The sequence below is a fragment of the Mugil cephalus genome, chromosome 1, assembly GCF_022458985.1.
Source record: "Mugil cephalus isolate CIBA_MC_2020 chromosome 1, CIBA_Mcephalus_1.1, whole genome shotgun sequence".
In the NCBI taxonomy this organism is placed as follows: domain Eukaryota; kingdom Metazoa; phylum Chordata; class Actinopteri; order Mugiliformes; family Mugilidae; genus Mugil; species Mugil cephalus.
In genome coordinates, this window is record NC_061770.1 from 23513345 (window position 1) to 23540962 (window position 27618).

Below are 27618 nucleotides of genomic sequence, written 5' to 3' on the forward strand. Positions count from 1 at the left end.
ATGATTGTTTCACTCTGGGTGACGTGTACTTTGACCCGTGTTTGCCGCCTGGTGAACAGCCAGTAAACCTCTGACCGGGGGCTCGCAAACGTCAAGACCTCAAGAATAAACGTTTAAAGATCTGATTCGGTCTCTGACGTTGATGTGTGATATTAATAGATTCATTGTACCTGAGCTCTGTCCTCATCCAGCCCCGTCTCTGTGTGGTGCACGTAGAGGTCTGGGGGGTAACAAAAGGAATAAAGGTGGTTAATGCAATAAGACAACAAGGGCTGCAAAAAGCACCTGGCATCCATCAAAGTCTGTTTCAGTCCTGCAGCTCTGAAGGGAATATTTGAAGGACTGAGCTCTGGTTTGGTCTCATTGCAGGATATTATTATTATCTGAGACTCTCTGAGACGGGACATATACAAACAATAAAACCATAAATGTTTAGAGATCTAGTTTGATCACAGTCCACACTGGAATATGATATTAACTAACCTTTTTAGTTTGGCTTCTAATTTACTCTATTTATTTACTCATTTACTATTTAAATTTTCTCTTTTATTCTCTTAGTATTTAGCATTTTATAGTGTTTTAAAACTTCAAGTTAGATTTTTTAAAATTTATTTATTTTCATGTTTTATGTTATTTTATGTTCTTAAGTCTATTTTTTTAAGGGTTTTTAGGACGTTGTTCTTCTCCAGCCTCTAGTGTTTCCTCAGCTACGACAGTTCGTTGTTGTCCTGTTCTAATCTATACTGTTTTATCTGTTTTGCACGAGGCATTTTTTAAGTTGTGCGTCTGTCTGTGCATGTGTGAGTGTGTGTCTCAGATGGGATCATTGTGCTACTTTTTGCATGAAAAGTGCTTCACAAGTAAAGTCTGATTAATGAATTGATTGGCTGATTAACAGACTAATTCTGCCTGAGCTTTTATTTTAGGTCGTGCTGTGTTGTGGTTGTGGTGTCGCTCCAAACAACACAACTCCGTCCTTATCTGACCTCCACCTCCCCCCTCCACCCCCGTCACCCCCCCTGCACCACGTACCACCACCCATCCAGGAGGCTGGGAAAGTCACGGCCCCGGTGGTTAATTTTTATTTCAAGGAAATCCACACTCTCCCGCTTCCTCCTGTTCTGTGTAATATATCTGCTCCGTGTCCTGAGGTAACCCCCCCCCCCCACCCCTGACTAAATGCCTCTGCTGCGTCTGCTCTATATCGTGTCTGAATGAATGGTAAATAAGACAGGACGTGTCCTCTGGTCCAACCAAACCCTGCCCTCTCTTTCTGGTTAGCCTGCCAATCCCGTCACATGCTTCCCTCCACTGTTTACTTGCACTAGTTTTGGCGTCCAAGCTCCCTCCCTCTCCCTCTCCCTTGTTTCTCCTGTCCGGCCTCCCTCACCCGCCCACCACTTGCTTTCTGCCCAGTGTGCGATAGGAGCAGAGACGCAACAGGAAAGAAGAAGAAGAAGAAGAAGAAGGAGAAAGGCCTAAACAGTCCGATCTTCCTCTTCGTCGTTGCCTCCTCCCAAATCTAGAGCGACCACCGTGAGTATTCGTCTATTTGCTCAACGAAGTGCACGGATTAGTTTTAGTTTAACCTGGCGAGGAGTCACTTAAAGGGGGTAGATTTAAGGACAGACCTCCCCCCCCCTCTCTCCCACCATCACCCTCACCCCCAAACCCTCACCCCTAAACCAAACCCCACACAGCCAAAGGGGGGGGGGGGGGGAGAGTAGCGGACGTGCAGAGAGGACGCAGATCTCTAGAAGTTCATAAATGTGAAGCAGCTATCAAACATGCAAAGCAAAAAATACTCTAATAATAATAATAATAAATAATAAATAACTCATGCAGCTTCTGTGCAATTGTGCAAAAATAAATCTTTAAATTCCTGGATAGCAGCAAACTTTTCTCCCTTCACTTTCTTTCCCTACTTGGTAGAAAAATGCCCTTTTTTCCTCGGCTGCAACAAATAAATGCACTTAATTTTATTGTATATTCCGTGTGCATATCAAAGTGAACAGGTGTTGAAAACGGGTCACGCCTAAAAGCAGAAGCCTTTCCTTGTTTAGCTCCGCTCCTCCAGGAAGGTCAGCTCGGAACCCAGCTCGAATCGCCAATTTCCACATTTTCCTCTGGTTGTGCAGCTCGGAATCCAGCGAATTCCAGCCATTTTCACTCTCGGTGTCTGTGTGCGGCTGTGGGGATCAGGATGAATGTGGTTTTTTTTAGACTGTGGGAGTGAAACGGAGGTTAGTTAAGGGTTATGGTTCAGGTGAAGGGCTCGAGAAAGTACTTTTCTAGAAGGAGTCAAATAATCCTGTTTGAATAAGCACAAAATAATTTGCATAACTTAACTTTTATTTGAACACAATTGTGATTTATTTGAACGTGAACAACTATAGACCCCTTCACAGTTTGTAAACAATGTGACATTGTTTGAGGGGCGGGGCTTAACTGGAGGCAAAACATCTCAAACAATGTAGCTTGTAAACGCTGGTTAGTGTATTTCAACAGATTGTTTTTGCTGGAATGGAAAACGTGTATTTTAGAGAATATACTTATACACTCACTCCTCGAGGCCGTAAGTGTTGTTTTAAAAAAGTTGACTCTGACAATGGGACTATATTCAGCGACCCCTGGATGGACGATTTGACCAAAGGAGGACACAGAGGGGACAAAGTCTGGTCTCTCTGTCTCAATTGAAGCCTCTCAAATAAAATAAATTACAAGAAGTAAGTGGAACCACTGTGGAGGGTAACGTAGAAAATACAACTTCTACTTGGGCATCTCTGAAACACAAATAACGTTGCATTAGCTAGCCTAGCGGTTAGCATTAACCTGTAACAAGAATCCCCCCAAATAGTGATTAACTTAACGTAATTTCAGTCACAATTTATTCTAAGTTAGTGTTTTTGCTTTTTCGGTTTTGGCACCAAAACATACAGCAAGACGGCATTTTCATGGTCTGTTTTGCCTCCAGCTAACACCGTGACGTCACGTAGATGTCGGCAATAAAGGGGTATGTTAAATTTATCTATTGCAAGATGTGTTTCAACTTTCATCGTTGTTTTACAGCCCATTCCTCCGAACAGAAAAACTTCAGTTCTGAGATGTTGGTGCGTTTCTTATTTCTATTGGATAAAGTTCAGGACTTCGACTTGGCTCGTTCCTAAACACTCATCTTGTTTTTCCGTGGCGGTTCTTGTGTTCTTTGGCTTGTTGTATTGATGCATGACCCAGTTTCTCCTCAGATGAACTAAATGACTAAACTTGGGCTCGTCCGGGATTTGAACCCGGGACCTCTCGCACCCTAAGCGAGAATCATACCCCTAGACCAACGAGCCACGTATGAGCTAGTTCTCGATGCTGTTCCAGGTTCTGGTCTTTCCTTTGGAAACACGACTTCCAAACCAAAATACTTGTCCTCCTTGTGCATCAATAAAATCAAACAAAATATTTCTCAACATTTCCAACTTGTGTGTGTGTGTGTGTGTGTGTGTGTGTGTGTGTGTGTGGTTAAAGGTGCAAGACAACAAGGTGGCCGGACTGGAAAAAGAAGGGATTTGGCCTTTGTCCAGGCCACCTTCATAAAGCACTTAACAAGATTGTCTCATTCACTGCGGTGAATAACAACATACGAGTGCAGCCACCGTTGGCTTTTAAAATAGGATCAATGTCGGATTAAATGTTCAGGCTACTGTGAAATAAAACACATTTGGAGATGTCCAGAAACATCCTGATGGCCTTTTTACTTTCGCGCCTTAACGACGTTGGTTGTGGCTCTTCTGAGAGTCATAAACGCAACCTGTTGTGTATCTGAAATGCGTTCGTCCTGCTTAACAATGCCTGGTAATAAAATCTGATTGCACATGGGCTCGGCATTTACTCTCCAGAGTTAGTTGTTGTACGTGGAAATGAATTAAATATATATTTGGTTATTTAGCAAATTAATTAAATACAAAACTATAAAATAAATGTCCAGAAACAATGATTTCTACAGCAGGATTCATGATACTAGAGAAAGCACAACCTGTATTATTACTTTTTCCAAAGTGTTTCAACAACACCTGAAGGCAGCGTTGCAGAAAGCAGCTGCACATATCACAGGATCTCATCAGTGTGAAAATGTTTCTACAACATTTATTTCTTCCACCTGGTGCAGTCATGCACGACACAAAGCAGGTCGCTCTTGTTTTATGAATAAATATGTCGCTGTATTATTTGAGCATAAGCACAAAGTTAAACTTAAAGGGAAACCAGCAATAATTGTGTTATTGTTAGCTTAATGTTTAGCTAGTTTTCTTAACTTCAAATTAACTCCTAAACTAATCCTAAAGCTGCATCTTGCTACATTAATTAAGAAAAAAAAATTACACAATAACTATTATTATAATTATTCTTCTTCCCAAAAGCTGTAGGACTGTTAAACTCTGGTGGGGCTGAGTGAATTGCACAAACTCATGCTTTTTTTTTCACAAATTCATGCTGCTCTGTTGCTGTTTTTATTTAGATTTCAACTCTATTTATCTTTATTATTTTCTATTTAGTGTTTTTATTTAGTGTCAATATACTATAGTTACCATGGGAAATAGTTTGGGACTTGAGTGCATAATTTCACTCCATCTCATGCTTCTGTACGGTTGCAAATGACAAATAAAAAAAGCTTGAATCCATGAATAAATGATCACCTCTGAGAAAGAGACTTTACAGCTTGTTCCAAAATATGTAACATCCACACAATCAACAAACAGATGCTCATGGTTCTGATCCAATACGATATTATACACAAGCTTTGTGATCAGCTGTTAAAAAAATATAAGATAAAATAAAAATAAACACCATTTCTCAGTGGAATTAATTCTTCCTGAGATCAAAACTGCTGCTTTATTCTGAGCGTCCGTCTTCTGTGGCGTCCCCCAAGGTCCAGTACTTGGTACACTCCTCTTTATTTAAATCTTGTAGGTCCAAAAACAGAACTTTTTGTGGATCAATAACCACTCTAATCTCAACAAGAAAAGATTTGAAAACACATCCCTTTAACACTGGCTTTGTTGAGAGGCTTCTATTTGTCTAGAGATCATGAACTCTGAGTGTTGTCTGTAAACAGGGATTTGTTAACTTAGATTCTGTCTTTTTCTTTTTCTCTGACAATCAAGAGCTCCAGTCTGTAGTAAAATAAAAATCTCTTCCTTGTTTCCAGATGCTGCGTCTGGGAGGCCTCTTGGCCAGACGCTCCACGGCGGCTCTGACCACCGGTAGCGTGAGAATGGCGAGCCAAAGTCACGGTAGGTAGGTAGGATAGTTGTGTTTTTATCGTTTAAATCTGCACTGAATCAGCAGATGGCGCTACAGTTCTGTCATCACATCACACACACCTGTTATTAAGACAGATCTTCCTTTACCTTCTGCTGCCTCCGTCCTCTGCAGAGGTCTCCGAGATGACGGACATGTCTCAGCCGATGTACTGGGATCGTAGGGATTCCCCGCTGCCCGACAGACCCTACAAGGAGGCGCTGACCGCTGCAGAGAAGAGCCTGAAACAGAAGGAGAAAGGGCCCTGGGGCCAGCTGAGCAAAGAGGAGAAGATCGCCTGTAGGTTTCAGTCTCGGAGAGAGAATCACTTCTAACCTCTAATTTAGAATCAGTCAAATTACATTAAAGCACCGAATATATAGTCAAAACAGATCAAACCTGGTTAATCTACTGAGCTCCAGTCATAGACCATAGTTGGTTTTTCATTAATTTCTATAATTTAGATTAAACTAAAAGTCTTTTGGACAAACAAATAAATAAAAAAAGAACATATCACAACATGTTTTTGTCCATAAATAAATCAGATTTTTCTAGAATGTCCTTTGTAGTGGACAAAAGGACTTTCTATGGCTTCATATTCCTTTAATTCTTTGTTCTTGTTTGATTTGCTAGGATAATATAATATAATATAATATAATATAATATAATATAATATAATATAATATAATATAATATAATATAATATAATATAATGCACGTATATATATATACATATTGGGATGTTGAGATGTGGAGAAACATGCAATATATTCAAAAATGAGTGGGAGGAAGTAAAACATATCTTTTAGTTATTTAACCTGAATGTTCCATAAAAATTAAAATAAATAAATAAATTGCATGTAAATGAGAACGTGAGGTCGGGGCAATAAGTGCAAACCGAACATATGAAGGTTAATAAAAATAGCCAGAGGTGCTGGGACAAAGTTTATCGGTGCTTGACTCCTAAAAATGTGCTAGAGACACGTTTATGCTTTAAACACATTCTTACCTCAACCAGTGGGTGAGACTGAAATAAACCAGAGAAGAAGAAGAAGAAGAAGGATTAATGAACTCATGAAACAGATTCTTCTCTGTGTGTGTGTCCTCGGGCTTTTATTCTCACAGCATCATTCATTCAGAGGGATGTCACATGCAAATAACGTCCCCGCTCCATCGCTCGCTCACCTACGTTCAAGGAAATAGGAAGGGAAGCGATTTTGCATATTTGATCACACATATTTTATTCAAGGCTCCTCTCCTCTCCTCTCCTCTCCTCTCCTCTCCTCTCCTCTCCTCTCCTCTCCTCTCCTCTCCTCTCCAGTGTATCGGATGTCGTTCAACGAGACGTACCCGGAGATGAATCAGGGGAGCGACGAGTGGAAGACCGTCGTCGGGGGCATCTTCATCTTCCTGGGCTTGACCGGCCTGGTGGTCTGGTGGCAGAGCATCTACGGTAATGAGAGAATGAGCTGAGACTAATGACGTTCGGGTGGATCTGGCTCTTCTGAGTCTCCTTGAGAGGTCTGGTGGTGTTTGATGTGTCACATGCAGGTGAAACTGCCTCTAATCTTTTTGCTTTTTTACTCGTTGCAGTCTACCCTGCACACCCCCACACCTTCGAGGACGAATGGCAGGCGAAGCAGCTGAAGAGGATGCTGGACATGAAGATGAACCCCGTCCACGGCCTCGCCTCCCAGTGGGACTACGAGAAGGGCCAGTGGAAGTGAAGAGGGGAGATCTGGACGGTGGCCGAGGAGGCGCAGAGTCGGCGCTGACGTCGGCCTGAATCTGAATTCTCAAGTTATCGTTGTTAAACCCACTAGAAAGATGAAGCCGAATCCACTGCCTCTCTCTGTGTTCACCCTCCGGCTACGTCCAGATTCAAGTGGCCTTCTCTCATCAGGGATATCTGTCCCCGTCCCGTCCTGTGTAACCATATAAAAAATAAAGATTTGCTCACGTCCGTGTCCTGCTTCTTTATTATGAGGAGAAGTACCAAGATCTAGAGGAACATTACAGCCAAACCAGGACAAACCAGAGAGAAATCCTGCACTTATTACTTTACTCCTGCATTTGTTTTTTACATGAAATAAAATAATATTTCTGCACAGAAATGATTCAAAATATCAGGTTTTCACACAAGTCCTGAAAGTAGACAAATGAAAATTAGATATTATATAAGAAAATGAGCCAATATTACATATCTGAGCGAGCGCCTCCAGGATTACAAGCTAATTTTAGGGCCAAATTAGTCAGTGTTTAGTTTAAAATGAGGGATTTGCCCCAGTCTAACACAAAGGTTGTACCTTAACCTCCTGAAACCCTGCGTCCTCATATGGGGATGCAAAGTTTTAGGTGTGTGGCAGCTTATTCTTACTATAAATACTATAGTTATAACCCATAATATCATGGCACAGACAACGCAGCTTTCCAAAGACATCGTAAAAAGAGTTTGAAAACATTTATACACCATCTTCACAGAATATTTATACAGAAAACCTGTGTGTGTTAACTGAGCTGTCCCCAAATAAGCACCAATACTATTTAACACCTGAGGGTAAATTCACTAATGAGAACTTTTACCTGAATACTTTCAATGCATGCAAACCTCTAGCAACAAAGACTGAGGGAGTGTAATTACTGCTTTAAATACATGAACTTATCAAGGCGAATGCATTTACGAAAACTAATAAGAACCAGAGAAATCGCCTCCTGGCTTCAAAAGACATTTAACTAAGAGAAGCAATAAATATAACAGAATAATATTTAAATGCAAAAAGATTGAAATTAATGATTGTATGTTGTTATGATGCCATATAAACAAGATATAATGTGTTTAACTCTGCATTATCTGTGCATTTCAATACTTTCTGTATATATGTCACTACTTGTATTTTTTTTTTTTATCGTACTTTGTCTTATTATTTATGTTTTATACAGTCCACTCTTTATTCTTGTTATTTTTCTGCTGTTGCAAATTGAAATTTCCCCATTGCAGGACAAATAAAAGTTTTCCCGAATCTAATTCTAATTCATCACTTTCATTTATACACCTGCTTATTATATAACTTTATATTATAGATCTTCTACACTCTTCACAGATAAATCATGACACTGTCATTCATTCATTAGCTGTTTAAATTAGCTTCATATTCATAGTTGAGGTTCGGCAGTGACCCGTAAACCGTCCACAGAAGCAGTTTTAAAAAGGGTTACACTGGGTACAGTCTATATTTTTTTGCATTAATACTCTCAGTACATTTTGCTAATAAAATAACTGCATGCAAACCTGCAGCTATAAAAACTGAACTGCTTTAAATACATTTGCTTATCAAGACGAATGCATTTATGAAAAACTATTAAGAACCAATTAAATTGTCCTCTGGCTTCAAAAAGGCATTTAACTAAGAGAAGTAATAAATATAATAGAATAATAATAACAATAAATAATATATTCAAATGCAAAAGCTTGAAATTATGGAAAACAACAGGTCCTTTTTTTATTTTGATATTCTTTAAATTTTACTCCAAGGAAAAGTACCGTCAGTGTCTAGACTCCGCCGACCACAGTTCTTGTTATATTATATTATTGTTGACCTTTCTTTACCCGAGCGACTCACATTCCCTCCCATCAGTTTACCAGACATTTGGGACATTTTTTTTTTCTTCTTATTTCTACATCTCGTAATACTCGCTCCACAAATTCATAAAATAATTCAGAAAGGACACGGAGGCCTGGGTACATCTTTCAGTATTGGGATTTATTAGGTACAACTTTACAATGGCAGTCTAAAGACAAACAAAGACACCGTAGGACACGTTCATGTTTGCAATCTTTAAAATGTTGTATTCAACGGGAATACTTCGGAGACCAGCTTTTTTTTTTTTTTTTATTATTTTTTTATTTTTAAATTTTGTTGTTTTTTTTTCTTTCTTTTTTTTTTTTTTTTTTTAGTTTTGGAAAATATGTCGCTTTGCTTGCATTTTCCTGTCTAGAAGTAGCTGTTCAGTAATCCTAAGAAAACATGAGTGACGATGGAACAATGATGCAGAAGTGGAATTTAAGGCCATTTGAAGGGACACAGCTTTATTTTTTTTTTTTTCCTTTTTTTGAACACCATATATAAATAAAGTTTAAAAGCCGGAATTGTTTTTCCTTAAATATGCTACTAAGCCTAGTTCTAGTCTAATCAGTTAAATAACTAGCATATATATATATATTTATACATATATATATATATACACACACATATATATATGGATATATATATATATATGTGTGTGTGTATAGGGTCGTGCCAATGCGGTCATACTTCATTTTTTGCCTCCTTCAAAAACATTTAACTAGAAATTCACACGCATGCCCACACACACTCACATACACACACACACACATACATATATAATGTGTAAGAGGAGAAAATGTTTTGAGTGAGAACCCAGACGGGAGGAAAAAAACAGTTTTCTCGACTGGGCGTACACTAGAAAAATAGATATATAATTTACTGGAATGTACGACAGCAGAACGCGGCTAAGGAGACGCTCAGGGTTGAACTCAACAATAATCAATGCAGAGTTTTTTTGTTTTTTTTTTCCTTTATGTTTTCTTTCGTGTGTTTCTTTGTGTTTTTCCTTTTTTTTTTTTGTATTTTTTTTGTGTTTTTTTTCCCCGCTGAAATATTTGTTCCGAAGACAAAAACTGAGAAATCCACGATCGGTAAATGCGCATGATTTTGTGAATGGAAAAAAAAAAAAAATAAGGAAGGGCGCAGCAGTGAATACGCGATGAGAGACGACACAGTCGATATAGAAAAATAGTTACATGATTTACTGGAATGTGTGACTGACAGGAGATTTTCTTTGTTTTTCAATTTTTTTTTCATTTTTTTTATTTTTTTGCCGGCTGCAATATTTGATGTAAAGATGGAAATGGTTAAAGGACGTGATTTGGTGAATGAATGCACAAGTAAGAGACGAGACGGTTCATCTTTGAGGACGAGAGGAGGCTGTAGCTGTAGTGATGGATTAATAATGAAAATAATAAAACGAAGTGTGAACTAGAATTTTCTGCTTTGACGAGAAACTACAATCTGCCTGTGAGCTGTGCTATTTTTTTTCTTTTCTTTTTTAAAATTTTTATATATTTTTTTTTAATTTTCCTTTGCAGGGGCATATTGTTCTTAGCTGGATAAAGTATCTGGATCAGTGTGAATATTCTGGGGGGCAGGGATGATCGTATACACCCACCACCACCAGCACCACTTCCTTCCTTCCTTTCTTCCTCCCTTCCTTCCTTTCCTTTCCTTCCCAGTGAAGGAATGAAGCTTGTGCGTGAAACACCAGGTGACAAAAACTCCCCGCAGCTTCAAATCAAATCAAAGACGTTTAGAAACAAAGACGAGGTCTCCTCCTGCCCCCATCCCCATCCACCCATCCTCTCCATCTCCATCTCCTGTGGGCTACATAACTGACTGGCAGGTGTGTGTTTGTCTTTGTGTGTTAGCTGCGGAGGTGTGTCTACGTGAGGCAGCAGGTGGTCCAGCTGTGACTGACACACGTGGTTAAGTGCAGCGACAGCCGTGGGACGGCGAGGAAGAGGAGGAGGAGCTGGGTGGAGGAGGAGGTTTGACAGATTCGAGGCATCTGGGGAGGACGGAGGAGACGGAGGAGGAGGAGGAGGGTTGTGGACTGTGGAGGCAACGCACGGATAAACCGAAGCGAGCGATTTGAATGTTTGACAGTTTCACGGAGAACGCGGCCACCGACAGATGCTGATTGGCTCGAGACGGAGGGAAAGAATTAAGAGTCAAAAACCATCTGATGCATAACTGGATGCTAACGCGACAGATGCTTCACCACGTTTACTACACGAAAAAAGAAAGACGTGTGTGACGCTCACTCTGGTGGACAAATATCACATCTGGAGAGAAGATTTTTACTTTAATCCCCAAACCGAAACTGTACGTCCACGGTTTTTCTCGTAGTATGAAGCCGTCGGCTACAGAACCAGGGTTTAAATTGAAAGTTTAACTTCTCCTGTGAAGCACCGACGAATAAAGAGAAAATCAGCTGGTCTGATAAAGTCTAGCAACAATTGTTTGTTGTTCCCAGAAAACTGAGTTAACATCTTAAGGTCGCAGAAGAAAAAATGAACCTGTCACATCATCGATGCTTCACAGGGGGACGTCCCTCCATCAGTGTGTAGCTACATTACAGTTGTTTATACTTGAACACGTGAGGAGGTGACGTCATAATAACTTTCAATCCAGGATTCTGTGACTTCTTCTTCTTCTTCCTCGTCGTCTTATCCATCGAACTATCTGCACTGCTACAGGGTTTTTCTGCATTCTTCAGCTACTGTGTATTAAACATGGAGATAAACACACACACACACACACACACACACACACACACACACACAGTCTTAGGCCACATATGCCCATAAAAGTCCAGAAGAGCGGCAGCAGCAGAGGGATTTTAATGGTCCAGAAATACAGAAAGCAACAAAAACACAAAGCGAGCAAGAAAATGTAGTTTCCCGTTAAACTATAAAATCTTTTCTAAATGTCACACGAAAAACCGAGTTGGGAGGACGGGCTGAGACGAAGCCGGCGGCGTGTAGAGTTATGGTCTGCGACTGTGCGCGATGGCGACGGGTAGAAGAAGGAAGTGAAAAAAAAAGTAATGGCACACGCTCGTTTTTCCACGGGTTCATTCGTTCTAGGCTTCAGGCTGCTTCAGAGACACCGAAAAACAATTTGTTAAAACTAAAAATAGGAACACGTGGGTGAATGGAATAGAAGTAGCTCGACAACAACTAGCTCAGTGAAGGAATACAGGAACATTTTTTTTTTTTTTTTTTTGTGTTTTTGTACTTATTAACCACAACTTCCTTTTCTCTTGTCGTTTTTCTGAAGAGGTTCATTGACGTTTCAGGATTCTTTCAGGGACTCATGAAAGGTAAAAATAAAGAAGTAAACATCATCATCAGTTCTGGGGAGGACCTTCATTTTTTAGCTCGGTACGTGTGTGTTTGTGTGTCGGTGTGTGTTTGTGGTTGAGGAGGCGGCGGCGGTCGTACGAGGGTCTTCTTCTTCTCTCACAGGCGCTTCTGAGCGAAGAGCGAACCCACCACCACGCCGGTCACCACCGTCATCCCCACCAGCAGCCACTTCTTGAAACTCTCCTGAGACTTCCTGCTCTCGGCCGCCGCGTCCTGGCCGAAGATTTCAGCGAAGCGCTCCTGGAAACGAAGAAAGAGGATGGAGTTAAAAAAAAACCCGATGACGTGAGGTTTGTTCGGATGTGATATTAGTTTTAGACTCGTTAAAGGAGGCTGAGTGTCCTAGAAAAGGACGTCTGTGGATTTTTATGGTATTATTTACCACATAAATGTGTCTTTAATTGATTTAAATGAGACATTTGGAAGTTGTTTTGCTAATTCCTTTTGGACGTTCGTTCATGATGCTAATTTGGGAATTTTTTTTATTTTACTACATATAAATAATATTTATTTTAATGTAATACAAAAGCAGAGCAGAGTAGAGTGTGACCACTTATAACTAGGGGAGGGTTTTATCCGATACCGGTGCCAAGCCGAATCGGCGGCAAACCAATTAACGCACGCGGTATTTAAATTAGCGTAACTCACTGTGGTTTGCGCTACCGATGAAACTGAAAGTGGTCTGAAGGTCTGAAGGTAGGCTGCAGCTAATTTTACTTTTACCAGCAAATCCCTCCAAATAACTCACTTTCTTGCGCCGCTGTTGCGCCACCATCATTCCCGCAATGGCAGCTTTTTTTTTTTTCCAGTAAGTGCAACTTCCCCGTGTTCAGCCACAATTTGAATTTTGTCCATCTGTGAATTGCGGTAATTCACATACCACAAGCTTTTTTTATGCCCGGGCAGATGTTTAGGTCTTAATGGCTTAAAGAATGGAAAAAACTTTGGGACGTGCAAGTTGAAGAGAATATTAATTTAAATAATATAAATACAGCTAAACACTTAAATATAACCAATATAAAATAAAATTCACAATAATAATTATCATAATAAAAACAGTAGCAGGCTGTTAAGTGTCTCAGCTTTATAAAAAAAAAAAAAAAAAAAAAAAAAAAAAAAACGCTCATATTCTGAATATGACCAAAAATAAATTAAACTAAAAAAAAAAAAAAAAAAAAAAAAACCAAACAAAAAAAAAGCTATAATGGAAAAAACCCCAAGTTATTTAAAAAAAAAAAAAAAAAAAAAGGCCACAGGTTGTGAGAGTAGAGGTGGATTCCCGTTGGTAAAGTTCAAACAAGCCAGGCTGCTGCTGCTGCTGCTGGGTATCAGTTCGACACCCACATCATCACATGTGGAAATTTCCAGCCCCCACCCCCCCTCTCACACACACACACACACACACACACACAGACACACAACAGTCCTGCAGGTAAGTGGGTTCTGTTCTGGTGGTGTTTTCAGTAGTAAAACCTCGGTCCCTGCTGGATTTCTGCTGCTGCTGCTGTTGTTGCCGACATTCTTTCCCATCCCTCCGTCCTCAGCGCTGCCAAACCTACGCTTACGCCCAAAATCATTTCCTGGAAATGAGCCGCTGGAGGACGCAGTTCGTCCTTCCCCCCACAAGGAGGCGCCCGTCAGGCTCTAACCACACACACACACACACACACTAACACAAACATCACATCAGCTGAGCAGGACACTGACTCATTCAGAGCTTCACAAGAGGCAGAACAAATGTGACTAATTCACCGATTCTTAGTCAAGAGGACGATTTGACAGGAGAGGACAAAACACCTTTTATGAGATGAGTGGGAGACGCTTTTTTACTGGAAACTGAGAGTGAAATGGCTAAAAAAAAAAAAAAAAAGAAAGGTGACAGGGGCAGAAGGTCGCGTTGACTCAAGTTTAACAAACTCTGAAGATGAAATGATGATCAAAGAGCCTCCGTGGGCGTGAAGACGTTCATCCATCATTTACCAGACGTCAAAGCGTCGTTAATGGAGCAAAGAAAACAGCTCCAGGTCTATTATACTTAGGATAATAACACGTGTCCTCAGGTGTTACTACAGGTGCAGCTCTGGGTTTATTATGGTCGTTATTTACCACACAAGTGTGTCACTTAAATGAGAATTCAATCAATCAAACTTTATTTATACAGCAAAGAATAGAAAGTGACGACTTTTAACAACAGAGCTCAACAAGGATTGTTCTTTTTTTAGGTGTTAGCGCTGGTGCTAGCAAGCTAAAAGAAAACATTTGTATCCCACGCTAGGATGTATCGATCTAAATATCGGTAGTATCGATACCAAGGCTGGTATCGGCTCAATGCCAGTATCATGATTTTTTTTTACATTGTTGCTTTCGTTTACTTATTTTTCTCCACTGACTTTGTTACTGACTTTATTTTACATTGTTCCATTTATATTTTGTTACATTGTTTTTCTTATTTTGCACTAAGGAGCAAAGGTTTATTTCGCCTAAAATATTTGTCCTGTGTTTCATCATAATCAGGCAAAATAACAAAGTTACACAATGATCATGAGATTTCATCCCTTGTACCAAGATTCTAGGCTTTAGAAGTGGAAAGTTCAACATTGACTAGCAGGTTAGCATGTTAGCATTTAGCTCCAACTCCAACGGATATCAGTCTAATAAAAGGACAATTTCTTTTAAACCTGAATTTTTTACTTTTATTATGACGACATTTGGAAAAAAGGGCTAATTGAACAGCACCGGTCACTGTCTGCATCCATTAGCTCCTTATGTTTCTAACCTGAACATCATACGTGTGCGTGCATATATTTACATGCCAGTTAAAAACAGAAACTCAATAGTGCTCGAAAAAGGTCACGCTGCGACTTTTCCCTACTTTTTTTTTTTAGACACGACACCAGCTCAACTCCTTCCCACGTGTGCCGGTCGAACTCTCTTCGCACAGACTGAATTTCAGCAGCAGCAGCAGAAGAAAAAAAAAAAAAAAATGTGATGAAAAAGTGTTGCAGTGCACAGGCCGCCCCGTCTGAGCACCTCTGTGTTGTGGTGGAAAGTGGAGATCGTCATCGCGAAAGTGTCGAAAGTATATATGGAGGAACTGAATCATACCGTCACATCAATATGGATCAAAGCCGCTGGTTGTGTCATTTTCACACCGAAACCCTAACCTCACGTCTTCACCGCCGAGTGAAGGCCAGGGAGCGACGCGCCGCTCGCTCGCTTTATTCTCGCTGCAGTCATTTGCAATCAAAGGGGGAAATATTTAAGTGTGAGGGACGTTCAGCTGGTGATGAGCAGCAGCGTCTATGACAGGAATATATTCACCATCAGCGCAGCCAGACACAAACAGATGAGATCACCGCGAACCGATTAACCGTGGTTGTGTTTACAGAGCTTCGCGCTGAATAATTTATCATTTCATTCGAAGACGGACACTGTAAAAAAAAAAGCAGTGAACATTTAAGCACCAGTCAACTGCTCCGACGACCGGCGAACTGCACAAACACTGATAACAAGAAACCGGATTCGATAACAGGAGATTCGGATCAAATTAATCAGCTTAAAAAAAAAAAAAGTACCGGGAGTATTTCACGTGAAACTCGTTGGCATTAAAACAGACCTGAACAAATAATAAAACTGAATGTAGCCTGGGGTTCTTAGGAAATAAGCTCACGATGAGTTGGAGGATGAAATAATATTCTGAGGAAAACACGAGGTGTGAATGTGCTGATGAAAATGAGTTGCGGTGATGAGATCACTCTTTAGACGTGTGGTAACACCTGACACAATATTAAGAAGGTGGTCATAATGTTACGCTCGATCTGTGTATACGTCTCTTTTGTCACTTAGTGGGAAGAAAAATAAATTCTCAGATCTTCATTCGACAGATTCGCCCGGAGAATCAGATTTACCGCGTATTTTATTTTGCCAGACTTAATGTTTGGATAAGAGGGCTTTTATTTTGAAACTGCACAAAAAGTTTCCAACTCATTTCTGAATCTACGTCACTATGAATTAAAAAAAAAAAAAAAAAAAAAAGCTCAAAACGGGTCAAAAATTCGACTTTTCCATTTAGTTTAATAACACTAACCAGATTTGTTTAGTGCAAAGCTTTTTTTTTTTTTTTTTTGAGATCACCGCCTGAAGCAGCCGGTGCTCTTTAGATCTGAGGGTCGTATCTTAGAAAAGTCTCACAGTGGCTCCTTTCATTCATGGTTGTGGCTCTGAGGAAACATACAGGGACGCACACATTGTCAAAGACTTGTTAAACTGAGCGGACAGACGTCGTAGACGAGCCGTTGCGGTCACGCGTGTCTGTGAAATTTGAAAAATATCCAACTGAATGAGCCCGGAGAGCGTTTCACTGATACGAGGTCAGAACAAGGAGAGAATTTCACCTTCAAGCTACAATCTAATCTGTTTCTCACTGGCCTCGAACGCTCTGACTTGTTGCTGCCGACGCACCGTCGTCGTCCCCGTGGCTGTGACGACTCAAAGACCTTCTCTTTAGCGTCCGGCGTTTGTGAGGAAGCTGCTAAACTAAAGTAAATGTTTATCTCCGACCTCGGGCCAAACTTCCTACAGGTCTACAGTCCACGTGTCACAGGGAACGGGAGGACGCACCGTTCAGACGCCGCGTTAACATCCGTCCGGGGGGAATACGGTCACAAGTGGCCAATCAAGACGCTTTTGACCTCATTTCCTTTTTTTTGCTGGTGTGAACACACAACGAGTCCCAGGGTCACATTAACGAGCTCCTACTCAGCAGTTTGCCTCATTCTCACATGATTCTGAGGAGGATAATTCACACTTTTATTTACTTCTCATACTATCTGCTGTGCTATGTCATTGCTATGGGGTGGGGGTGGGTGTGTGGTCTGGTTTAGGTGAGTCCTTCATGTCTAAATAACATCTACATGAATGAATATCAAGCTGCAAAAGTTTCCCAGCAAAACACTGAATCATCACAAGACGATTCAACTTCTCCTGTGAGTGGTTTTAATGTTGTGGCAGATCGGTGTACACATGAATACACTTATATTGTTTCTTTCTTCACTCTAAACACGCTAGCTGCTAACATTAGCATGCTAACGGAGAGGCTAGCTGCAGTAGTAGCTGCGTGGTTCGGTCCGAGCGACGGGTACGAGGCTAGTTTGACGTGGTTTGATGTTGTGTTTTTGTTGTGCGGGTCGCGGTTCAGTCCTGTATCCTCAACCATCCCTAATCCCCGACCTGAACCTGGGTCTGTATCCTCAATCCCGGGTGGCTCGGACACCCGACCGACACAACTGTGCGTTTTGTTGAATAGCAGAAAAAAAAAGGGTTGAGCTAATCTCCTACTGCCGTTGGCTAGGCTAGTTAGCTGGTGTTTTGGAGCTAAATGCTAGTCTGCTAGTCAGTTTTGGACTCTGTTTTGCTTGGAACATCTTATCCTGTGTATTAATGAATGAAAACGTCACAGTGATCCACATGGTGAACATTTATACCAGTGACTCCAACATGTGCTTTGTTTTTGCTCCATTTTTGGTCGCTACCAACTCCTGACGGACGTTTACATTTCTTTACATTTCTTTACATTTCTGCCATCGACAGACTTGACTTTAAAATCCTTATTTAAAACCCACTTCTTCTCTTCTTCAGTCCAAGTTGAGCAGTTTTTTTTAATTGACTGACTTGTTTAATTTGATGTTTTACTGCTTATTTTATCTCACATTCATTCGTTTATTTATATTGTTGTGCATAGTTTAAATGTGCTTCAGAAATAAATTTAGGACATGACATTTATTCAGTGACGTCTGTTCATTACTGATAAGAGCCCATTTTAAAAAGTATTTCAGCAAAGGTTATGAAGAGGCACAAGGTTAACATCAATTGTCATAATATAATAAGAAGCTTTGTCCTGCAATCGAGTCGAATACGTGGAACTTCTCAATGTTTGGCCGTTATTCTCGATTTACCGCCGTGTTATGTGTAATAAGTGTAACAACCTTCCTGGGAGAGGAAGTGAAATTGCTGTAACGGCTGTTAAACTGTTGACGCAAACTGTGACGTAATCACACGAATACAAATTATGCTCGAGCAAACTGATAATCCAGGAAGGTCTGAGATGTTTCCTCAGCTACAAAACACAGACACAGAGAAAAACTGGTTGGAATATGCACTGGAGCTGCATTCACTGTAAAGTAAATCGGGTTCAGTGGCCACAAGAGACAGATAAATGGCGCTTAAGTGAATAATGACGTCGCGTGATTACATAGTGCTACACATACAGCAACATGAATCAGTGTTTTTGATGAGGCCACTTTATTGTTTCGTCGTAAAAAGAGGGATTGTCCGACCACAGCCCCGTGTGAACTCCTCCAGAACTATGCGAGGAATGAGGGCGTAGATAATACTGCCGAGATTTACATCGATGACCAACACCTGTAAAACGGACATGTGCAGACACGTCCCCAGGAAACACGTGAGTTAGTGTTTATATATTTGTGTTACAGTGTATAGTCATGTCCTCACTTCATGACCGACTGACAAAGATCTTCTCTCACATTCTGGGGTGAAAGTTGTACAAAAAAAAAAGGTTGTTCAGCCGCTTTAATCGTTGATAAATTAACAGATGTTTCGCTTAGAATAAAAGTTGTAGATTTACGAAGTGACACAAACGACCAAGAATCTTCAAACAACATAAGAGACCGGGGTTTAATGTTAAATCTATTAAAACAGGAAGACTCAGTTAGCTCACGGCATTCCTCAGGGATTAGTGTCAGGACCACTGTTTGTTTATTATTAAGACTTATGTACTTGTAACCTACGTACGGAGCCTACTCCAAACGTCCTTGGTTACCGAAAATTGCGGAGATGGAGAAGGAAGTATCTCTAAAGCATAAACTACCTATTACGTCTGTGTATTGTATTTTCTAATTTTCAATACAACTTTACTTAAAACCAAAACTACTGTCGTCATTAGTCAGAGAAGTTTTTCCTCATCCCGCCTGAAGGATTCAGGTCGACTTTTTTTTACATGTGATATGATCTATTCTGATCTAGTGTTTACAACACGTGTCTCTACTTTTACATGTAACGACCGTTTTACAGACTTGTGACATACGGAGATCGAGGAAAATATCACATGGCTGATCTCTCATCTAATCCACAGTGGCTGCTATTGTTTTCACAGTTTCATTTTTGTGAAAGAAGCAGCAGTTCAGTAGCCGGTCTTCAAGGTTTTCCAACGGTTCTGAATTTGTTCCACGCTCCGGTCAAACCTGGGTTTAACTCATTTTTGACGGACCTTTTTTAAACAGTATTTGTGTGCGATAATGTCTAGTTATTTCAGAGGTGATATTGAAAAGAAGGTTTCCAGTTAAGGATACGTCACTCGAACGTCTCATTGTGCATTTACGTCGAGACTGAGCACGCTCAGACAGAACAGGGCCTGACTTCAGTCTGAATCACCCGTTTACATGAGTTTCTTTCGATTCGGGAAAAGGAAAATTCTGAATGAAACTTCATTGGGTTTGGGCCTGTTTATTCCCATTGAGGTGTTTATATGTAAACCCAGGCATTGGTTGCATTGATCTGTGCAGCTCTTCTCAGTCGTCACACTTTTAAAATCCAATCAGCTTTCAGGTTTTACGGTGATTGACGATCTTGTCGCGTCGTCTAATTAAGATTTCAAAAGGGAGGATGTATTCGCTCAAAGACTATGTCGCACCAAACTCCCCTCTATATTATTCCTATTCATTAAAAGACAGACAAATAAATCGTAACTCAGATTAAAAGACTCTGTCTTAACCTCAACAGTGCTCTGTCATTCAGTCCTCATCCCAACATCACCAACGTCTCTGCACCAGTTCCTTCAAAGCCTTCCACACCTTCTCCGTCCACTTTTCATCAACCTCAGCTGCAAAGGATTCTGGGACGAGTTCGTTCTTGGTTCGGTGGGATTGTTTTTTTGTGAGATTTGTAGACAACAGGGAAACACATAAACACAATTGCAGAATATAAAAAGGGGCGGATAAGAAGAGCTGGGTTCGTTCCAATTAGGGCTGGGTTACAAAAATAAATAAATAAATAAACAAAGGTGTGTGAGGGAGATTCATAACATGACAGGAGCTCCGACACTGAGAGCACTTATAAAAGAGAGGATTTAAATGGCACGACGTCAGAGACGAGCAGGACAAAAGCAAAGACAGATGCAAGAAAAGTAGAGGGGAAAATTATTGCGGAAATGCCACGAACCTCTGGAAACAATGACAACATTAGTTTAAAACGTTTAAAAAACACAGATACTGAATCCAGTTAGTAAATGAGCAGAGATTACCCAGACCCTTGTTCTAATTCACCTCCTAATTGAATCTCCCCTGTTTATACCAAGCTGCTGATGTGCTTAGAGGCTTGGAAAAAAAAAAAAAAAACATGCCAATCAAGTCGTATAGATTATCTTTAGCTTAAACCCTTTGCAGCCTCCGAGTGTAGGTGACAGGTAAGACGTCGCCCACAAGCACAAAGAGACGCGCAAACAAGCTGATTTTAAATTTAAAAGGTTGCTGTATTCTTTTTCTGGTCCGTGTGATGCTCACGGCACGTGTAATAAATCATGAAAATGTGCCCAAACCTGCCTGCATCACACCTTCCAGCCTTCTGGCCGTTATTGCTCATACGCTAACCGGTGCAGACGGCAACAGTAAATCAACATTTCCCTCGGAGGGCGTTGGCGTCGTCTGTTTGACACACATAATATCATCTCTCTATAAATATCATCGTTTTTTTTTTTTTTTTTAACTCTTACCAGACTCTGAAAACTCACTATGCACATAATTTTAAAAGGCCTTTTGCTTTGACACGCTCAATCTCCCCTAGTCCCACCTGGCAGGTAAAACCCCCGTCTTTATCTGCGCTCTTTCTTTCTTTCTTTCCCCTTTTCACACGGTCACGCCTTTATTTCTTTATCTTTTTGCCGCGCTCCCCGGAGGAAATCAGGTGCTACTCGGCAGCTGCTAGCTTTGTGTGTCTCTTTTATTATGTCTTCTAACTTTCTCTTTCTTCGTTACACGGGAAGAGGGAGGGAAAGGCTTATATCATGAAAGCTAAAGGTTGGGGAGCAGTGGAAAAGTGAAGAAGGCACATGGTTGGCGAGAGATCCTGCAGCCGGTTACCACGGCTACGGGGAGGAAGCTGATTATTGTGTGTGTGATGTGCTGCAGAGTGTGTGCGTCCGGGCCTGTAGGTAGGTCCGTGTCTTGCGCGGCCTGATAAACGGCCGCCGCGCTCGGTGCCGGAGAAAAAAAAAAAGGAGCGTTTTTTCACGATCATTAGCAGCAGCTTCCCATTCATCAGCTCAGACTTGACGGTTACTCTGGTGTTGCACCATAACAAGCTGCAACGCTCAAATCCCTCGATGGTGAAACCCCCCCCCACCTCCTCCACCTCCTCCTCCTCCACCTCCTCCCTGACCGTGACACACAAAGCAGCAGACGCTGATTAACACCTCACATCCCCTTTTATTTTTTTGCCAATATAAACGGGCGACGACGGATGGAAATTCAATAACTTGGGGGGGAAAAAATCTCGACACTCTCGAAGTTAAAATGAAGATTTATCGTCGGGCTCAGTGTCTCGCTGCCGCTTTTCCTGGATGGACCAGGCTCAGATTCATCACAGATATTTCAGTTTTAGAAATAATTTCTGCTTAAAACTGTTTTTTTTTTCCCCCCATTGGTTCCAGAGATTTACACGATATTTTGCACACTTTGCCTTCGGGTTTCGTGCAGCTCTTCACGTCTTCTGAATTGAATCGGTTTTGACGTAGTTGCGTCGTCTCTTTCGTGTTTTGCATCTACTTCACGTCGTCATTTGGCTTCACGAGATTTATCGATTTACCGCTTAACAAGAGGATGCAGGAAATGACGTGTAGTGGGTTTATGATTTGAATGGAAATTCATTTTTTTTCTAAACTTATTTACAGCAATTAATGGCATTTATTAATACTTAAAGCTAATTAACTGATATTATCTGAGGTAAAAAAAAATGGTTTCAGTTTCTCAAATGTGAGAATTTGTTGCTTTTCTTTGAGATACGTCACGACATCAAGCAGAGATGCAAAAAAATCTGCATTATTTCTATTCGAATTCAAGAAAAGGAACAAAGTACCAAACAGAAAACACAGAACAGGTACATTCAGTTTAAATCCATGGCCGATACTGGTACAACAAACTATTTGAAGCTAAAGAAATGAGTATATTTTTGTATTATTATTATTTTTGACTCTTTTCTCCGGTCTGTTAGCGAATTAAGGAACCTTGGACTCAAACATTTCTTTTAAACACACACTACTGTACCTGTAAAACAGGGGAAACCTCAAAAACAAAACAAAAACAAACCAGTTTTTCTAGGAACTACAACAGGAGGATTTACAACGTTCTCCATTGTTCATTGTGATTATGTATTTATTGTGTAGATTAGTGACTTTTACTGCACAAACAGTAAATTAATTCAGCAGCTTTCTGAACCAGTCAGAGGTTTGCACACGAGTCGTGTTTGAGTAAACGCCACATGATGCAACACGCTGTTGGGAAACCTTATTTTCTTCTGATTTCATTGATAAAAAGCCATCACAGGATTCAGCCGGCATCAGATAGTAAAAACAGGCGTTTTGATGAGGACGATAAGAGGTTAACCCACTGAATTTACTGAGCGCAGCCACCAGATATGTGCTCATCTCTCTGCGTCTTGCTCGTGTGCAGCATCTGATCGAGACAGCACCCCCCCCCCCCCCCACGGGAAGTCAACTTTCTAGGAACCAGCAGAGATCACGTGACATCCATGTCACGTTGACCACAAGCAACGGCTCACGAACGCTCTGCGGTCGAAGCGCGCTAGACGCTAAGAAACAACCATGCAGCTACTGCATTAAGCAGAAACCTGGAAAGTTCTCTAAACAGTCAGAAAAAAAGCTGACTGACGAAAAAAAAAAAAGCCTCGGACGGACGTGTGCACCCTCATGCAGTGTGTGCAACGCGGCCTCTGAATAGCAATGACTTGACAAAAACAATCTAGATCAACCAGTCACTTTCAAAGGAAGATAGAGAGAGAAGGGGGGGGGGTGAACGAGAACACGAGATAAAGTTACTGGAACTCTGTGGTGGAGACGAGAACTGTTTAAAAGAGACAAATAAACAAATCTATCACGGCAACGTTACTGTGATTAGATGTGATTTCTGTTCTCGATGCCGAACCCTTTGTAATAAAAAATAAAAAAGCCCCTGATGTACATTCGAACAACCCTGAAGTAGCTCGATTATGCTTGGAATTCACTTGGCAGGATGTCTGAGCTGCGCACTTCTCCGGTTATCTTTGTGTTGAAGGGCGCGCGAGGAATGCATTATGTCAGCAACCGGCCTCGAAAAATGCCACAAGAAACGTTCGTGCCGTTTGTGCCGAATCACTCGTCTGCCGCTGCTGGAATGTCAAATGTCAAACGAAACACGCCAGAACGAAAGCTAAGGAAAGAGGGAGAGTTTCTGTTTGAAGATTAACTTCTCACCCACAGCGGTGAGCACTTCTTCTAAATTCTCTAAAAAGAGGCTGATGTCCCCCCCCCCGCCCCCCCCTCCCCTCAGAGGAGGAGTCACCAGAAGATGGAGCTGCCTTTTATTACACTTTAAAATGTAATCTATGCTGGTGGTATCTGAGCAACACTTCCTGTTAGTTGCACCACTTTAAAAGTGCACACGCCAGCAACGCGTGGCCTTGTGCAGCGCACACACACACACACACACACACACACACACACACACACTCACACACACACTCGATGTGTTTTTGTTTATTGAGCAAAGCGACGGCTGCATCCAAGTGACGGGTAAAAATTGCTTGTTTACAGTCAGACACGAGGAGGTGACACGATGTTCTCGGCTCGTGAAACTATCTGATGTCATACGAGCACAGAGAGAGAGAGCGTGTAAAGTTCCATGCGTGGTTTGCCAACGCATTGTTTGTGTTGTGACATCGCTACTAAAAGCGTCACAGTGACTCGCAGTGATCAAAAGGAACGGGAGCAGATTAACCAGGATCCAGATAAAAAACCTCCTCCTGAGTAAATGGCAAACGGTGTCAACACACACTCGATGAGCAGCTCTTGAGATAATAAATCCAATCACGGCGTAGAATAGAACGAACGGGGATTTAAAGTGCTGCACTTAAGCGGCCGGAGCCTTTAAAGACGTAATTCCAGGCTTGAGCCGAGTATCTTTTCAGGCATCTTCAGAGTTTTTTTTATCTGCGGCTCTTTCTCTGTCGTCATACTTTTAAAAATACAATCTTATTTCAGGTCTGACGGTGCAGGAAATGGCGCGTATTTAAAAAAGAAACATTTTGCAATTTCCTTTCTGGACGTCCCCAAAATGAACAAACAAAATGAAAAAGCCCCCTCCCTGGGTCCAAACGTTGGTCACGCCCGCAAGTTTTTTCACTAAAGTGAACTTTACTTTCTACAATCGGAGCTAGAAATGGAACCAAATGTAGAAGAAAGACCCAAAACCTGGTCGTTTTATACTTCCAGCTTGATTCACCACCAAAAAAACTAAACAAATAAAGTAAAATACGCCATGAAAAACCAGGTAAAGTTTCCTGAAGACGGAGTATGACCAGCACATGTGATGCACAGGATGATACGGTGGCAATAAAAATGAGGAAACTGAATAATTAAGCCTTTTCCTTCCTTCATGCCAGCACCAGTGTGACTGCAAACGGATGTGACACATTCACATAGTTCAAAAGTTAAACTATTTAACTAAACAAAAAAAAAACGGGTCAAACAGGAAGCTGACGTTCTGTAACATTCCCAGAATATTTGGGACGTCCACAGTCACTTTCGTGCTTTGTACGAACGCCAGGAAGTGTCGCCACTCGAGGGGTGATTCAACTTCCACAATCTCCTGAGTGATAACACGACACGAACGCATGAGAGGGTGGAGGTCAGAACGAGTGCAATGACTTCACGTAACTTTCCTCCTGATCTACATCACCGCCCACCCACCCTGTCAACCACTCTCACCACCAACACTTCCATCATCCTCGAGGTGTTTGCTCCTGCCTCCTTATCAGCGTCTTCATCGCGAGCTCTTCCTGTCCCTCCTCAAAGGCAATTTTCAGAAAGGAACAGCAGGAACGCTCAGGTCTGCTGCCAAAGATCCCGACAGGATAACTAAGAATTACCGCGGCGTCGAGGGGCTACTGAAAGGATGAACTAGGGAAGCGCAATCCGACAGACTCCAACTCGACGTTCCCAAAAAGATATGAAAAATGCATGCGACACTCGTCCATCCACGACGAATGGCGCAGCCGGTCGAATCGCGACTCTTTTAAAAATGTTGAGTGTTTCTTAAAAATACGTCGGGAGAGAGAGACAGATGTGGCTCCGCTTTTTTTTTTTTTTGACACATGTCTGAGAGTAAGAGAACGGGACATTTTATACAGATTCGCTGATGAGAAGAGGAGTTTTATTCATTGTTATTCTGTGTTGAACGGTGACCTGCAGCATTCAATCTTAAAAAAACTAAGATCATGATATTTAGTAACAGAGACAAAAGCACCGAAATGAAGGGATCGATTATTATAGATGGTATTTAAATTAATACAGAAAGGGAAGCTAAATTTTTGGGTGTCGTGCTGGACGAGGATTTGAATTGGAAATAATGATCAATAGAAAACGATCCAACAAATCCATTGTTCCTTCAGTTAAAATGGTTGAAATGTAACTTAAAAGGAAAAGAGATTCAGGACTAAACTTATGAAACATCGTGTTTCTGTGAAAGGAATCAGTTTATTGATCAATCTGAACACGATACCTATATTATTTCATTTTATTCTATTACTATCATCATTATTTTGCTGTGTTGTTTTTTAATTTAAGTTCATTGTAAATGGATTCTTGGGGTAAAGGTTCAGATTATATCAGATTATTCTTCTTTCTGCTCCTTTTCATTCAGATTTGATGATGGAGATTAGCAGCTTTAGTTTGAATCACAGGCTTTAATAGCGTCTAAACTGTCAAACTAATTAAAAACAAAAAGGTGAAGAAGAGCTGTTGTGTGATTGACTGAACCAACAGATTTTAAAAGCAGTCAGAGATATATTTTATATTTTTACAGATATCTGCCCAAGAAAAGAGAAGTAAATGGATCCAGACACAGAAACCTGGTGTTGTGGTTCACATTTAGTGTCAGATAATATTAATTTATGCTGTATTTCTTTTGATTTATTCATACTTTAAGTTACTTCTTAAGTTTCTGGAGGGCTCTCACTGTATTTACTGATACATTTCATCATGTTTTTTTGTCACTCAGGCAGCAGTGAATTCATATCCTCTATTAAATTGTTTTGTTTTGATCAATGAATGTAATAAAAAAAACTAAAAACTAAGGACTTGAGTTCTGGCAGTCATTTGGTTCTCGGTTAATTTTAATGTGTTTGGCTGCATCGTCGCCACCTAAAGCCACAGATCAGTAGCGGGGGGGATGCATGGGTGTTGGCAGAAATAGTCTGAGTAATTTCCAAGCAGACAGGAGGAGGAAAAAAAACAAAAACAAAAAAAAACCCAAAGCGGGAAAGTGAATCATTAAACCTTAAACCCGGTGATTGTGCCCTCCTCCCTCTCTGTTTTGGACACTGGAGCTGGAGCTGACACTGTGGTGCCGGAGGTGAGGCCATGAATTAAAGAGGAGATTAATGAGTCAGGACACGGAGGCTCAGACTCTCAATCTGTTCCCGGCTCCACTGTGGGAATGAACGGGGGGGGTCTGGGTTTGCATCTCTCCACAAAACCCCATTCTGTCAGCAAACCTCCATACACACCGGGGCCGTACAGCGTATGTATGCGCCGCTGTGACGCAGCAGGACGGCCGACGGAGAGAGCACATGTTTGTGGAAAGCAGGGAAGACCAGAGAGGACTCTCCTCTCCGGGACTGGGACTGGATGTCGGCCTTTAAAAAAAAACCTCCCAGACACCTCGGCATGACCCCGAGATCCTGCCATCTGTCTGGAGGAAATGTACAAAGAGAGACGGAATAAGAAAAGAGGGGAGGATTCCCGTCGAATTTCCCCGAGTTCGATTTCAGCAAACGAGTCTCGTTTCTTTTTTTTTTTTTGTTGTTCTATTATCTTGTCTTTATCGCTCCTCGCGTCCCTACAGGCCACTCAGACGTTCAATTTAACGTCGACGGCCTCCGACGCTCTTTATCGTCGTTTAGTGAAACACTCATCAAGCCCTTCTTCTCCATCCATCCATCCATCCATCCATCCGTCCGTCCCTCAGCTCTCCCGCTTTAATACA

At 41.2% G+C, this 27618-nt stretch overlaps 2 protein-coding genes and 1 non-coding gene across 5 annotated transcripts in view; 1 reads left to right on the forward strand and 2 right to left on the reverse strand.

The window, feature by feature from the left end:
* The first annotated feature begins 1378 nt into the window (after nucleotides 1-1378).
* Nucleotides 1379-10027, forward strand: LOC125019066. The gene is made up of 5 exons (XM_047603573.1): nucleotides 1379-1536; nucleotides 5195-5279; nucleotides 5422-5586; nucleotides 6608-6739; nucleotides 6880-10027. The coding sequence occupies exons 2-5, from the start codon at nucleotides 5195-5197 to the stop codon at nucleotides 7011-7013; spliced, it is 516 nt and encodes a 171-aa protein (XP_047459529.1). The 5' UTR covers nucleotides 1379-1536; the 3' UTR covers nucleotides 7014-10027.
* On the reverse strand, nucleotides 3267-3338 carry trnap-agg. The gene has a single exon. It is a non-coding gene; the product is annotated as a tRNA-Pro (tRNA).
* Nucleotides 10028-10204: 177 nt separating the features above from the next.
* Nucleotides 10205-27618, reverse strand: part of bcl2l1 (BCL2 like 1) — a 34643-nt gene continuing 17229 nt past the window's right edge. For all 3 annotated transcript variants that reach the window (XM_047603563.1, XM_047603548.1, XM_047603555.1), the window contains one exon: nucleotides 10205-12529. In XM_047603563.1, the coding sequence (XP_047459519.1) occupies nucleotides 12386-12529 (144 nt within the window). In that variant the 3' untranslated portion in view covers nucleotides 10205-12385. The remainder of the gene's footprint in view (nucleotides 12530-27618) is intronic.